Below are 15970 nucleotides of genomic sequence, written 5' to 3'. Positions count from 1 at the left end.
GTCATTGTGTCCAACACCACAATTAGTGTTAATATCACACGACTTTGTTCAAAGAACGCGTATTCTAATAATTTTGTTTATTTACGTAATAATTTTCAGAAGCGTAGATACATCATATTCATGTATGTATACACATATATATATATATATATAATAAACTTAGAAAGATAACTACATCGAAAGATGGCTTAATTTAGAATGATCACTAATCAATTCACTATGTGTGTAATGAATTAAAGATCATACCTTTCATTTAACATGCTTGACAGTTGACACAAAATATAACTTTAGATGTACCTGGATCAGGCTAGGGTGTTAAAAAACACATCCATCAAGTTTATAGTGTAAACACAATTGTTTTATACACACTTGTATCTTTTATTGAAATAATTTATTATGTGTTAATTAAAAGTATTACGTTCATGCCAAACCCGAAAATATGCTGGTTGTGTATGGCTTCACTCTCTAACATAGTTTTCAATTTTGTGTCGTCTTAATTCGTATAAAACTCAATGTTGGGGTTCCATATTGAATTCAACCCACCATCCTTAAACAAAACTAAGTTAATGCTGGTCACGTATATACTATTAATGGTTAGATGCACCATCACATTATTAAGTTTATGAATATCATGTTCTCTAACTATTTTTTTAATTCAGGTTATAGTTTTTAGAATAGCTAGACATTTTGTACTTCAATTTAGCCAAATACAGCAAATCTTTCCGTTGTCAATCAATCAATCAATCAAATCTAGTAATATCAATATTTTCCCGCTTTGAAATCTTTAATTTGTTTTTAGTTCTTGTATATGAATAATTATTAATCCTTAACTGTTCTAGAGGAAGAAATATTAGCCTCAAAATCAATTAAGAAATTTGGCATCCAGACGAAAGATATATTAAGCTTTTCTGAAAGAACATGAATACAACTTAAACCTATAAACCCAAAGAACCTATAAAAAGTAAAAAACTTATGTACAAAAACAAATAAGTTAATCGAATATAATCAGCCACAGATTGCAACAAGATTCAAGAAACCAACCCTTTGAAGAAATGAACCCACAAAAGCATAATAACATTTTACCAACAAAATTAAACCTATGCAAGATTTTAGCCGCAACAGCCTTCATTCTATACATTTTAACCGTGTATCATAATTCTGAATCTTCCATCTCCTATTTACCAGACAACAAAACATTGAATAAAGCCGCTTTCACTTCTTCTTCGCCATCGCCTTCACCATCACCTTTAGCGTCTCTATCTCCGCCTACAAATGTTAGCCACCTGGTATTTGGTGTCTCAGGATCCGTCAAGGCGTGGCGTGACCGCAAGTCATATTTCAGGGAATGGTGGCGGCCAAACATCACGCGTGGATACATATTCTTTGATAAAGAACCCACCGCGGATATTCTCCCATGGCCTTATTTTAATCTCCCTCCATACCGCGTGTCTGAGAACACCACAAAATTTAAGGTGTACTCCAGACACGTGAGGCCTGACGTTATCAGGATCGTGAGAACGGTCCTGGAAACGTTCAGGGAGGGAGATAAGGATGTTAGATGGTATGTTATGGGAGATGATGATACCATTTTTTTCTTGGATAATTTGGTGGAGCTTTTAGGGAGGTATGATCACACCAAATATTTCTATATTGGTGGGATATCCGAATGTGTCAAGTCGAATTTCGACTTCTCCTACGAGATGGCCTTTGGTGGTGCAGGGTTTGCGTTTAGTTATCCGTTAGCCGAGGATTTGGTCATGAATCTTGATCGATGCATGGGGACTTATCCGTTTTATTTCGTTAGCGATCAGATTTTGAGTGCTTGCATTGCTGATCTTGGTGTTTCTCTTACGCCCGAAAAGGGGTTTCATCAGGTAATATATATTCATCTTATATGCTATGCTAATGCATATATTATGTCAAGTCCTAATATATGTCATGATGGTTTACAGATTGATCTAGTGGATGACATTTCCGGGTACTTATCGGCTCACCCACAAGCGCCGTTGATCTCCCTCCACCACCTCGACATTGTCACTCCAATATTCCCCACCATGGACCGACATAAGTCCGTCAGACATCTCATGACCGCGGCTAAAGTAGACCAGTCGCGCCTTCTCCAACAAACCGTTTGCTACCACAAGCCAAAAAATTGGGCATTTTCGATATCTTGGGGCTACTCGGCTTACATTTATGAGCATCCAATTCCTCGAAGCATTCTTAGAAGACCTATCGAGACGTTTACTCCATGGAGTTTGAAACGAAGACCACCGGATTATATGTTCAACACGCGATTAGTCACCAATAATTCATGTGAAACCCCCCATGTTTTCTTCTTTCATTCCATAACCAAACTCGATAACAATAACAGTAATAGTAATACTAATACCACAAAAAATGAAATCGTGACGACCTATGTTCGTTACAAGCCACGTCAATTGCCGCCTTGTTCTCCAAATCATTCTGCGGATTATATTTCAAAGATTCGATTATACACTCAAGCGACAAAGTTAAACTTTGTAAGCCTGTGACCAACTATCCTGATAAACATATTAATGTGACAATATTATGTGATTATATATATATATATATTGACTTTTGCAATAATCCTCATTATATAGAAACATAGATATTACATCAACATAGCAGGTAGGCGGGCAACAAGCTGCGGTGAATGTTGTGATTATATATACAATGAAACTAATACTTGTTCTTTTGTTTCATCATTTAGGTTGAAAACAGAGGGGAATGCTGTGATATAGTGAATGTTGTTGGCAAGAACACGGTAGAAATCCGGATAAGGGATTGCAAGAAGACAGAGATCCTATTAGTTTAGACGACATATACATAATGTGTACCAATATATTTGTACAGTTTGTTAACTAAATTTTAGTTATTTTTTCTTTTGTATACACTTCACTTTTGTTTAGGTTTAATATTTGTAACTACTAGGATACCATTGTGTAGAAAATATATCATTAGTTATTTGTAATTGAAGTATTGTAATCAGAATTTGTATATATTGGTTGGTGATAATGAGAAAAGGCAAGCAATTCTATTATTCTCTTATATGGTATCAAAAACCTTAGCCGTCGTCCCTATAACATCGACCCGCGCTCTTCTTCCTTCATCGTCTTCTACCTCTTTTCCACCATGGACAACAAGCTTCAACCCGGATAACCGTAAAATATCATGAATTTAATTTCTTACAAAGTCACCCTTCCAACACTGACACTATCATATTCAACAGAGAATGGGAAAAAGTCACCGCCACTTATATCGATCTCTAGAATCGATCGATGCTATTCTCTTTCAATGGATTTATAACACGATTTCGAATGACCCTGCTTCACACCGTCACTACTAGAAAACAATACATTTTCCTACAAAAAGTTCCGACAAATTTCCTACGATAAGTAATTCCAACAAATTTCAAACGACTTGTCAACAAAAAAAACTAGCTATAATTTTGCAACAAAATAGTAACAACAAGACTTTTCGTTGGAAAATTGTTGCTAACTTACCAACAAAATCCAATAAAAGATATTTATCAGATTTTTTTTGGAATTTATATTGCATATTTGAATTTTTTTGTTAAAATTAAATTTTTTGTTGGAATTTCGTTGGAATGTTGTAGCATACATTTTTGTAGGAAAGTTTTATGAAGTTTGAAACAATATATCTTTGTAGCAATTTTGTTTGAAAAGTTATTAAAAAACAGTTGAAAATGATTTTCAAACATTTGTTTTTCCAACGTAACCTTTTTCTTGGAAAATTGTTAAAAAGTGAGGTTTCCAACAAATTTTCTATGTATATTATTAATTTCCTTAAAATAAATAAAATTAAAATAAAAAAATATTATAAACGAATATTGTAAAAAACCCCATAATATAGGAATAAAAACTAGTTGTGAATATATTTAACTAGTTTTTCTAAATACTAGTGTAAATTTTTTATGACAATAAAGAAGAAACATTTTGTCACTATGTCTCAAACGAAATATTCATTCCATTTATTAAAATTAAAAAACTAAAAAGTAATAAAACATGTATATTTATATATTCTTATTTACTTCCAGCAATAAATTGTTGTGTTTAATTAGTTCAGCAAGCTTAGAAAATAATAAATTTCATAAAACATTGCTTTCACAATCAATATTTCATTTTTATACTTATCTACATAGAAACATTTTCATGCATGTCAAATTAGTTCACTTTTAAAAGTGTAGAGTTAGAGAAAATTATTTTAAGTATTTGTCTAAAAAGGTAGGGTACGTAATCAAATACCTTATATATGTACGAAATGTAGCTTATCTAAAATTGTTTAGTTGTGTTCACTTTCAATGTCTTATAAACATGTGAAGGGCACGTAAACACCTACGCTTCGGTGAAAAAATTTAAGTTAAAACATTTCAAACATTTTCATAACTAATTCAACTTCTTTGTTTTTTCTGGTTGGATAATTGTTACCGTCATTTTCCCAAACCCGTGTTGGTTAAAAGAATATATATTTATCACAATGATTGTCTAAAAAAAAAATCAAAATGGTGTTTTTTATTTACATTTTTTTAACTAATCTATTATAATAAAAAAAATTATCTTTACTCAATGAATATATTGTAGTTTTTCTTTAATTTTTATTCAACCTTATTATTGTTATTGTTATTGTTAACAAACTTATTATTATTATTGTTCTTTTTAAATAAACCATGTTAAAGAAGACTAGAAGAATCATTTAAACATTAAAAGAGCTAGGCAAACAGTTAAATTATACGATCTCAATATCAAATACAAACAAAAATAAAAATTTCAAATAAAGTCAACTCGTTAACAACCTTATATCAAATGCAAATGAAAAGAAAAATGTCAAAAGCTATTCGACCCATTTTCACGAAGAAACTTTCTTCAATGACTAACAATCGAATGAAGAAAATAAATAAATATTGTTGGTTTGAGTTTTTATGTTTGTTCATTTGCTCGGTTAAACTTAAACAAATAAGGGCGAATAAGTCCACGCTTGTACCTCCTTGATTTGTGTTTATGGGCCAAATTTAGAAACCCGAAGACTTACTTGATTTATGGATCATCATATAACAAACATTTAGATGAGTACTTCAATCTCACGATCCTTCCCCTAAAACATGTTCGCATTTACCATTGATCTAGCTACATATATGCATGTTAACTTTTGTAGTTGTTAGTGATCTCTAGGTCATCAAATCATTTAGATAACCATGATTTACTTACGATCAAAGAGAAACATGATCAAACTTTGATATGAGTAGATTGTGTGGAGTTCCCTCCGGTTTAAAACTAATGTGATTTTCAGCTTCGGCAATTGACATGGGTCAAGGGGCAGTACCCCTGGCGAGGCCTGGGAAGCGTAACTAAATGTTCAGAGCCTCTAAATCTCTCTTAAGATTTACTCCCTTGATAGAAAAAACACCACTAGTAGTAAGTAGTAACCAAGTAATTAGTTACTATAGTGGGTATACAATCAGATAATTCAAGAATGAGAACGAAGTGGCGATGTATGACCATTATTGCTTATCTAACGACAATTATTTGAGATATTTCTTTACGGGATATTAACTTTTGGAACAAAATTGATTCTTACCTTTTCTTGGAAATCACGTAATGATCTTCTCTAAACGGATATATAGTTTCCTTAGTTCAATCAAATTGCATTTACTTGAACCGATGGTATAAGAGATCACCTTATTTAACTTGATAAGACGATGACTCCCACAAGTTTTGAGAAAGCAACATCTTCAAGTGTAGAGAAATATATATTTTTATTTTGTTAAGTTGATAACTAAGTAGGAATGTTATGAATTTGTTATTATTTTTTAGAAAAACGACTTTCTTATTAATATTACTCACTAGTGCCATTTTGTAATTTCCTACTTAAATCATTTCTTATTAGCATTGTGTTTATTAGACTTACCACTAATCATAGGCTAACTTTATGCATGACATAATTAATGAAATATTTTTTTCTTTTCTTCTTATTTTTCCTTATCCTCTTAATTGTATTCCAACAATAACCTCTCAAATTGTAAGTATAAAGATTAATTTAAAAATGTTCTAGTTAATTAGATCTTAAATATTAAATATTAATAGAATTTTAAGATAAGAGATCTTAGCCACAAAATATGTTTATATGGTATTAATCAAGTAATTTGACATCCCCAGACGAAAGATATATGTATCAAACTTTTCTGGATGCCTAGGAAGACAACTTAAACCTAAAAACCTTTAACATAAGTACAAAAACAAGCAAGTTAAACAAATATATATATTATCAACAACTGATTTTACAAGGGAAGAAGAAAGCTTTTGTTGAAATGAACCCACAAAATCATAATGATGTGTCAACAAGATCAAATCTATACAAGATTTTGGTCATTTCAGCCTTTGTTCTATACATTTTTATAATGTATCATAACTATCAATCTTCCATCCACATATTACCAGTCAAACAAACATTGGATATAGCTGCTTCTTCACCTACACCATCACCACCTCCATCTACAACTACAAATATTAGCCAACTGGTATTCACTATCGCGGGATCCGTCAAGACATGGCGTGATCGTAGGTTGTATTTACGAGAATGGTGGCGCCCAAACATCACGCGTGGATACATCTTTTTTGATAAAAACCTCACGGCAGATATGCTCCCATGGCCATCTGATTATCTCCCTCAATACCGTGTGTCTGAGGACACCACAAAACTGGAGGTGTACTCCAGACACGCGAAGCCTTACATCATCAGGATTGTGAGAACGATCCTGGAGACGTTCAAGGAGGGAGATAAGGATGTTAGATGGTATATTATGGGAGATGATGATACCATATTTTTCTTGGATAATTTGGTGGAGCTTTTAGGGAAGTATGATCACACAAAATATGTCTATATTGGTGGTGTATCCGAATGTGTTAAGTCGAGTTTTGACGTGTCGTTTGAGATGGCTTTTGGTGGTGCCGGGTTTGTAATGAGTTACCCGTTGGTTGAGGCTTTGGTCGTGAATCTTGATCGTTGCATAGAGACTTACCCGAATTATTTTTTTGGTGATCAGATTTTGAGTGCTTGTGTTGCTGATCTTGGTGTTCCTCTTACATTGGAAAAGGGGTTTCATCAGGTAACTTAATATTAAGTATCACATATGAAGTTATTTGAGTTGTAATATTATGTAATATTTTGGTAATGATTTTACAGATTGATCTAATGAATGACATTTCCGGGTTCTTATCCGCTCACCCACAAGCACCGATGATCTCCCTCCACCACCTTGACGTCCCCTCTCCAATTTTCCCCAACATGGACCGCCATAAGGCCGTTAGACATCTCATGAACTCGGCTAAAGTAGACCAGTCACGCCTTCTCCAACAAACTGTTTGCTATCACAAGCTTAAAAATTGGGCATTTTCAATAGCTTGGGGCTACTCGGCTTACATTTATGAGCAGTTTATCCCTCGAAGCATTCTTAGAAGACCGCTTGAGACGTTTACTCCATGGAGTTTTATAGGAGAACCACCACATTATATGTTCAACACGCGATTAGTCACCAATAGTCCGTGTGAAACTCCCCATGTTTTCTTCTCCCATTCCATAACCAGACTCACTAATAGTATACGTAATAATATCAGTAATAGTTCGACATATGAAATTGTGGTGACCTACGTTCGTTACAAGCCCCGTCAACTGGAACCTTGTTCAAATAATTCAGCGGATTATATTTCAAAGATTCGAGTTTACTCTCCTGCTACAAAACTAAACTTTGTAAGCCTATTGATACCCTTAAAAAAAGATATTGTGCACATAAGTGTTATAAATGATCGTATATATATATGATGAAACTAATAGTATATAGTTTTTTTGATGGTTTAGGTTGGAAATAGAGGGGAATGTTGTGATGTATTGAATGTTGAAGGCGAGAACACGGCAGAAGTCAGGATAAGAGCTTGCAAGAAGACCGAGATGATCGTAGTTTAGACGATATACATGTATACTTTGCTGATTGATATTTTGGTTACACAATCGACTTGTGTATAAATGTATAAGTAGTATTTCAGTTTTTAAACATTCACATATTTAAACCAATAAGAAAACTTATATCAATCTTTGCTTCCTTTTTTGCCAATAACTGGTTTGTTCTCCAAAACCTTGAATTGCCATGTTTTGCACAAGCCAGTTCTTGTTACGGGTGCAAGATCAGCATTCGAATTGATTTACTGCGAAAACTGAAAACACCTTTAGATCTCGCACCCTAATCATATGATTTAAATCTGAAATAACTCATTAACCATCTCGAAAAAATGACCCAAACAAAAAATAATATCATTTTTCAAAAATAGAAACAACCACGAGTCACTTCACTTTAAACTAGTCTTTATACACAACATTTCTCCTAAAATTTTCCAAAGTTGCTTCTAGAAGAAATAAATAAAATTTTGATAAAAAAACAAAACCAGATAGACAGTGACGGATCCAGAAAATTTTTTCACAGGGGTCGGAATATTTTTGGGTTGGTTACTTGGTACTCAGTGGAATACCGGTTTGAAAAAAAAATCGGTTCGGTTCGGCCATTCGGGTCGGGCTAAATCGGTAAGTAAAATTTTTTTCGGTGCGGTTGGTTGCTCTGACCGTGTTAATTCAGACGAGGACATAATAATCAAACAAAATATCCTACTATACTATTAAAACAAATGGGATTGCCTCCACATGCCCCTTCTCTATTGGTCCATTACCTTTGTTTCCAAATATATCTTACACTTCTCTAATTTTATTAACAATTAAATAAATCAAAAAGAAATTAAATTACTAATAATTAATGTAAGCATTTAACTTTAAGTTTCAAAATCAACTTTCCAATATTCAATTGTTTTAACTTTAATACCCGGTTTTCTTGATATTCAATTCCTTTTAACCTAATCACCCAAATCTCTCTTTCAATCGGCCATTATTTTACATCGATCCTATGATGATTTATTAGATCCTGCAAATTAATATAATCGATACCGGAGTTTGGCTAAATAAGCGTGATCGATGATAAGATCGGTAGTTAGGATTTAGGAGAGTAAATAAAGTTGGTTTTAATGTTTACAGGTCTTATGATTTGATCATTTTGATTATATTTTAAATAATACATATTGAAGATACCAAACGTGACAATTTATTAATTATGCATCTATTTGTGTTCAATAGTTATTATATGTTATATGAACGTTAAGATTAACAAATACTATAATACCAACATTAAAGTTGTTATTTTAAATTTCAATTATTTGTATCTACGTATAACAAATAGACCTAAGTTTGAATAGTTTTTAAAAATTTAGACACTCACTTGGCTTTATATATTTGGAAACAACCAAATATTACGTATTAAATTAGAACTTTTATTATATAGACAATAACTGACTAAATTTTGGTTTGATCTTTCTTATTTTATGTATTAAATTCATAAAATTCAAAATAGACCGTTACTTTTAAAACTTGTCTTGTGTTATGCCTTTGATCTCGCAACTTTTTCCTTTTTTTTTACAAATGATGTTAATACAATTACAGTTGTTTGATATTGCAATTAAAAACTTGTAAATACATTCTATTTTTGTTTATGTGTTCTAAAATATTCATCTATCCCATGTCTCACTATCGATTAATTGTATATATTTGGGTCTAAGACTCACATCTTCCACATCGTATCAAGGTATGTTTTCAGTATCGTTTCATTAATATATAAAATTTTGAAAAAGAAAGGGACTGTAACGAACTCTACTGAACGTTGGATTTGAATCACAGGCAAACGATGTTAAGCACATATGTGTATTCATGCGTAACATATATGGTAAAATGATCGGTCAGGTTTTCCTTTCATATTTTATTTTGTTTTTTTTCTTCTGTTTTAGAAGGAGAGGTCAAGGATATATCAGTCATAGCACGTGCCAAGTTGAAGACGATATTTGCCTAAAGGAATGCAAAATATGACATTATCTACACTATATTCGACTTTTTGTTTAGACTGGTTCAGGATACGGTGATTTTAAAGTTCAATATGTCATTCAACGGGTTTTTCTTTCATATTTTATTATGTTTTTTTTACTGGTTTTAGATAGGAGAGGACAATGATATATCAGTCACGACACGAATCAAGTTGAAGATGATATTTGCCAAGAGGAAGGTAAAATATGACATTCTCTACATCATAATCTATTTTTTGTTGGTTCATAATACTAATACTCTGATTTTATAATTTTAACAATGAATATTTAATTCAACGAGTTTTTCTTTCGTATCTTATTTTATTTTGTTTTCTGGTTTTGGATAGGAGAGGACAAGGATATATCAGTCATGGCATATTGGCATGTGTCAAGTTGAAGAAGATATTAGCCAAGAAGAATGTAAAATATGACATTCTATACACCATAATCTACTTTGTGTTAGACGGGTTTATGATATTACGAATTTAAATATTTAAGATATTCAAAGTATATAAATAAGCTAATCTTCTAATCTAGAAAGAGAAGAAATGGCAAAGAAAATATATATGTGTGTTGAAAGTAGAATGGTCAAATAATGATGGACCTGTTTTCCATAGGGGCGGGCCTGTTGACCATCAAAAGTTCGGTGTTGAATTGGCCCGTATGAAAGTTCGAACCTTTATCGTTACTTTTGGTAACTCTAGAAATTTGGTCGGTTTGGATCTTTCACTTCAATAATATGGTTGGTTTAGTTAATGGAACGTTTAGATTTAAAACATAATTTGTTAGAGATGAAAGGTTTTTATCTATCTCATAATAAAGTTGATAGGGATGTTTGATCTTTGAGAGGTAGTAATGGATATGGTTGTTTTTTTAACTAATAATTATAACCTGATTAATTTTTTTTTAATCTTTGCATATTTTGTTCAAAATGTTAATGCAGGGGTTGATCGGTTGTTTTGATACAGTTACGATCCAAAATAGGTTGAGTAACTATCCAAATACAAGTACATTTTGGCACGGTTTGGATTGACCTATAATGGTTTTTGTCCATCACTTAATAACACTTTTTATGCACTTAGCGTAATTTATGTCCACATAAGTTAAAGGATATAATATCGATTTCACATAGATACATCGGTTTAGTTTGGACAACTGAGAAGTACAAAAGGTGAATTGAATTATGGGCCTCGAAGATAAATCTTAGAGTTAAAATTAAATGGTTGGTTTATGTATTCAGTGTTATGTGCCGATTTGAATTAATAATAAAAGAGTTGAAGTATATTATTTTATATCTGCGTGTTTTGATGTATTTTGGTTTAATCCAATTTGTTATTCGGATAGAAATCATATCATTAATTTATATATTTTTTTACCTTTTTGTTGGGTCAATAAAATTGATAAGAAAATGCTGGAATCTTCTCAGCCTTCTCAATAATATCTAAGTATGGAACTTGAGCAAATTCAGGCACTTCGAGCAAAGTTTTCACTATCCCGAGCAAATTATATTATGCGAGTAAGGTTATCTTCTTGAAGTTTTCTAAGTGTCAAGCTTCGAGCAAGCTACACTTCGTCAAGCAAGGTTGTTATTCTATCGAGTACAGTTTTCACACAAGCAAACACTTGATTGTCTGAGCATAAACCAAGTTTACAAGCAAGCCTGGTGGGTCGAGCAAAGATAAAATAAATGAGGATCGCAAGTTTTCCTGTGAGAAGTAAGTGGATTTATTCTAAGTATTTAAAGTTCAATCTCGAGCAAGTTATAGTACCAGAGTATACTTTGCTTGCTCCAATAACCCTTAATGAAGATTGAAGAGATTAAGAAGAACAAGTTAAACAGAAGACATTTTCACGTTATAGTTTGTTTTGCAATTATCATTAACAAAAGTAAAAGCCAGTCTCCCACAAGATTGAGATATACTTGAGAGACTCGGTTTTTACACATAGTCAACTGTATGTAGCTTGATCAAAAGTGAAGAGTAAATACGGTGTTAAAATGCTTATTTTAGACAACAAGGTATAGCTACAAACAACACAGCAAATTTTTTTATAAGAAAACTTTTAATATTTTATGAACTTTATGTTTTTAAGTTTTCAGTTGTGTTTGTAAGCATCGTACTATAAAACTTACTTTTTCGTAAATTTATGTTTTTAATAGCTTTGTTTGCATATGAATATGAAATGCAATTATTAATTATATTGTCATCTCAAAAACATATTCAAAAATATGTTTTCCTTTCAAATTGTATATGTGTGTACTTCAAAATTTCTATATTTTCACCCGTGTCGTACACGGGTCAATAACTTAGTCATATAATAAAAAAATAAATGAAACGTAATATAAGCAACTAATATTACTTCTTGCTGTGACTATATACATTTTAACTTAACTTAAAAACTCAGTCTTCTTCTTCTTCCCGTTATCCCTTAGTAAAGCTAGTCAAAAATCACAATATTTACTTTTTCGTCTTCACTTTATTAACTTTTATGGCTCATTATTTTTTTTCATGGGTTTGGAAATTTACTGTTATATTCATGCATGTGACATTCGTCAAATTTGAGTCTCGAGTTATATTCGTATTTTAAACTTTTATTTTGTAAAACCACTCAAACATTTTTAGAACCTTAATTTATTTATTATATAATAATATTATGGACCTCGATTATCAATAAATTGATGTTTGTCATATTATAGAGTCGTTAAGAAAACATAAGGGGTCCAAACCGATTTTTCGTAAAATTGTTATGAGTTTTAAGAAACTTTAAACTCAATTTAAACTTGTTTGAAACTTGAGGGGTTATTTTTGAAAATATATATAATACATATATATATAAAAGAAACCCTAAACATAACTATAACAACACAAACAACACCACAGCCGCCCCATATTATACTCCCATTTCCGGCGCCGTTTTTCGGCGGCCGAAAATCGACTCTGACCATCTCAGCCGCAAACCACCACCCTCCTTCCCTCTCGGCACCTCCGAAATCACGCAGCCATCCAAAACCACTCCCCACTTTCCCCTTGCCGTTTTTCTGGCAAGCTCCGAGTTGACGGCGAGAAACCGACGTGAGCTCCGGCCACCTCCACCCCGTCTCCCCAACCACAAGCACTGGCGACGCCACCACCATCTCGGCCCCACTCTCTTCTTTTTTCGTTTTTCCGGCGACCGGAATTCCGGCCGCCGTGGTCTCTCCGTCCGCAGCCCTCTCTTCCCGCTATCCGTCTCCCTCTCTCATTCTCTCTAGTCTCTCTCTCTGCCATCGTCTCTCCCTCTCCCTCTATCTCGGTCTCTCTCTCTCTCTGCCTCACTCTCTCCCACGGCCTCTCTCTCTCTCTCACGGCCTCTCTCTCTCTGGTGGGAACATTCTCCGACAACCGTTGCTCGGCTCCGCCATTTGTTCTCGGCCAAACTTCATGGTAAGGAGATTTATAGTTTTAATCGTTTTTGTGTTTAACTCTTAACTAGTAATCGAGTCGCGAGTTCGTTTCCCCCCTAAACCGACTTTAGAGAGTATTTTGTTGAGATTATTATTATAAACCTCATCACTAATTATTATTATTATTATCATCATTATTATCATTAACTAGATTATTATTATCGTTATTATTATTAACTAGATTATCATTATGTTAATTATTATTATTATTAATAAGATAATTATTATCATTATTATTATTATTATTATTATCGTGATTATTATTATTATTACTATTATCTTTTAACAAAACTATTATTATTATCATTATTATTATAAATATTAAAGTTGTTATTAATATTATTAAATATCATATTATTATTATCTTCATATTATTATCATTAATTATTGGCAATAATATCATTATGGTTATTTTGTGAACTCGTTTAGAAATCGAACCAACATCGTGTATGGTAACATTATTTACTATCAACATTACTTATTATTATTACTATTTTATCAACAACACTTTAAATTTATACCAAGATTTTATTCTTTAACTATTATTATTAGTATAAATAATAATAATAATTATTGTTATAATTATTATACGATATTAGTATTAGTAATATTTATTGTTATTATCATTAACTTATATATATATATATATATATATATTATATATATATATAACGTGTTATAAAATTATTATTATCATTACTATCTTTATCATTAATAATATTATTATAAACTTAATTATCAATTCAGTTTTATAAGAACCGAACCCTTGATTTAAAACCCGTCTTGTTTCTATTTAATATTGGTTTAGTTATTTAAAAGCCCAAATAAAATAATATTATTTTATTTTAAATTACCATTAAGTACAAGTCCCTAATCGTTAACAAATTAACCGGTAACCCGACTAACAACCGAACTTTCTTATATAATGCTTCAAATGTAGTTTCAACTAAAGTTCAAGTTCATTAATATATTTTATTTATTCGTTTTCAATTAGCTTTTAAGTCGGATTCGTTCGTTTCGTTCACAAGCTTTTTATATGTCGATCATTTATTATTTCCCGGTTCGTCAATCGAGGTGAGTACTCTCATACCCCTTTTTCCATCTTTCGTTTTAGGGTGACATTTCATACTTATCAAACTAAATGCTTTATTTACTTGAATCTTAAACCCACAAACGTGATTGTATACCTTACTTGAATAATTGCTCGATTTGGTGTTCTATGCTTATTTGTCTATGTGTTTATTGCTTTTGGATGGTGGAACTATAAATCCTAGACCATTTGGCAACCCCTCATGGCAAGGTGTCGTTAACGTAATGCAATTAACGATAACTATAAAATCCTAGACTACTTGGAAACCCCTTGTAGCTAGGTGGCGCTAACGTAAAACTATTAGCGATTGTCAATTTATCCAAGTTGTTGCTTTTATTTATTGTTTTGCATACAAGTTTTGTGGCTTTTTATTATTATATACTTATATGCTCAAACTTATAAATTGCTCACCAACCTTTGTGTTGATAAACTTTATTTTATAAAATGTTACATGTTTGACTTTTGTTGACTCCGGGACTTGATGAAAACGTTACCAAGACCTTTAGGATATTAGTAAAACGAACAATATAAATGTTACTTGTATTCAATTTGTTTGTGTGAACGAGATGTGTTGATTATTGGTTTATGAAATAAATGAGTTGATTAAATATTGTCACTTTAAATAGTGTCTTGTGTATTTGTCCAATCACGTTGCACCCCGGCATGTTCCGCCGCCTTTGGTCGGGGTGTGACAGATTGGTATCAAAGCCACAAGACTTTAAGATAGGTGGTTAGACGTAACGACCTAGTATAGTCTTTACTTTAGGGTCCTTATACGTGTTGCCAATACGTGTTTACCTTACTTGATTGTTCAATACACTTGCTTATTTATATACTTATTTATTTTATCAAGACATAAATATACACATACACACACTTTCATAGTACTCCAAGGTATCCTTACCTTAAAACGCAAAAACATTAGTTTTTATTGTGTGTTATGGATCACGAGCTTAACTTGGATCCCATTGTTTAAAGTCTCCTTAAAGATTGTCTCATATGAGATGACCATTTTAAGTAGTCGAATGCGAGCGTTTCGCTCGCCATCCTAATTTTTGGTGTTAAAACAATAGGACTACGGTGATTTCGTGGACTAGTGTTTTGGCATGACGTTGTATCTCGATTTATTGTGTTATCATTGTTATTTGAGTTTAAAACATGAAAAAGTCGTGGTGATTACGTGCACATGTTTAGACTCCAACATGGTATTTTTGTAAAAAGGTTTTTAGTGTCCGAATGTCAAGTCATGGTAGTTCATGTACGATTTTTCCGCCTTTAAGTCTTAAAACTTTATTTGTACATTTCAATAACTTAAACCATTTTTTCTTTATTTTATTATAAATCCTTATCACAAGTCTTCATTTATAAAGTTAATTTTATATTGTGAATAATTCTTTTATACCTCGATTTTATGTAGTAAAGTTTTTACGCCTATTTTCTCATTTTGTTTTT

The 15970-nt window shown here is 32.1% G+C and overlaps 2 protein-coding genes across 2 annotated transcripts; both read left to right on the top strand.

Moving 5' to 3' along the window:
- Positions 1–801: 801 nt before the first annotated feature.
- Positions 802–2836, top strand: LOC143550606 (uncharacterized). Its single transcript, XM_077041225.1, has 3 exons — positions 802–1874; positions 1953–2519; positions 2732–2836. Exons 1-3 carry the CDS (start codon positions 1053–1055, stop codon positions 2834–2836), a joined length of 1494 nt encoding a protein of 497 aa, XP_076897340.1. The 5' UTR covers positions 802–1052.
- Positions 2837–6436: 3600 nt separating this feature from the next.
- On the top strand, positions 6437–11019 carry LOC143550605 (uncharacterized). Its single transcript, XM_077041224.1, has 5 exons — positions 6437–7144; positions 7222–7785; positions 7894–7989; positions 10118–10186; positions 10930–11019. Exons 1-5 carry the CDS (start codon positions 6437–6439, stop codon positions 11017–11019), a joined length of 1527 nt encoding a protein of 508 aa, XP_076897339.1.
- Positions 11020–15970: the final 4951 nt, after the last annotated feature.

Source organism: Bidens hawaiensis, unplaced genomic scaffold (assembly GCF_021521415.1).
Source record: "Bidens hawaiensis isolate Kalapana, Puna unplaced genomic scaffold, B.hawaiensis_p1.1 tig00016116_1, whole genome shotgun sequence".
Taxonomy (NCBI): Eukaryota; Viridiplantae; Streptophyta; class Magnoliopsida; order Asterales; family Asteraceae; genus Bidens; species Bidens hawaiensis.
This window is presented reverse-complemented; position numbering and strand designations above follow the sequence as displayed.

What these genes read in the sequence shown, in the direction of transcription:
- LOC143550606 (XM_077041225.1), top strand. Translation starts at nt 1,053, where the DNA reads ATGAACCCACAAAAGCATAATAACATTTTACCAACAAAATTAAACCTA. An exon ending in CCGAAAAGGGGTTTCATCAG is followed by an intron (nt 1,875 to 1,952) that starts GTAATATATATT and finishes GATGGTTTACAG; the next exon opens with ATTGATCTAGTGGATGACAT. An exon ending in AAGCGACAAAGTTAAACTTT is followed by an intron (nt 2,520 to 2,731) that starts GTAAGCCTGTGA and finishes TTCATCATTTAG; the next exon opens with GTTGAAAACAGAGGGGAATG.
- LOC143550605 (XM_077041224.1), top strand. Translation starts at nt 6,437, where the DNA reads ATGTATCATAACTATCAATCTTCCATCCACATATTACCAGTCAAACAA. An exon ending in TGGAAAAGGGGTTTCATCAG is followed by an intron (nt 7,145 to 7,221) that starts GTAACTTAATAT and finishes ATGATTTTACAG; the next exon opens with ATTGATCTAATGAATGACAT. An exon ending in CTGCTACAAAACTAAACTTT is followed by an intron (nt 7,786 to 7,893) that starts GTAAGCCTATTG and finishes TTGATGGTTTAG; the next exon opens with GTTGGAAATAGAGGGGAATG.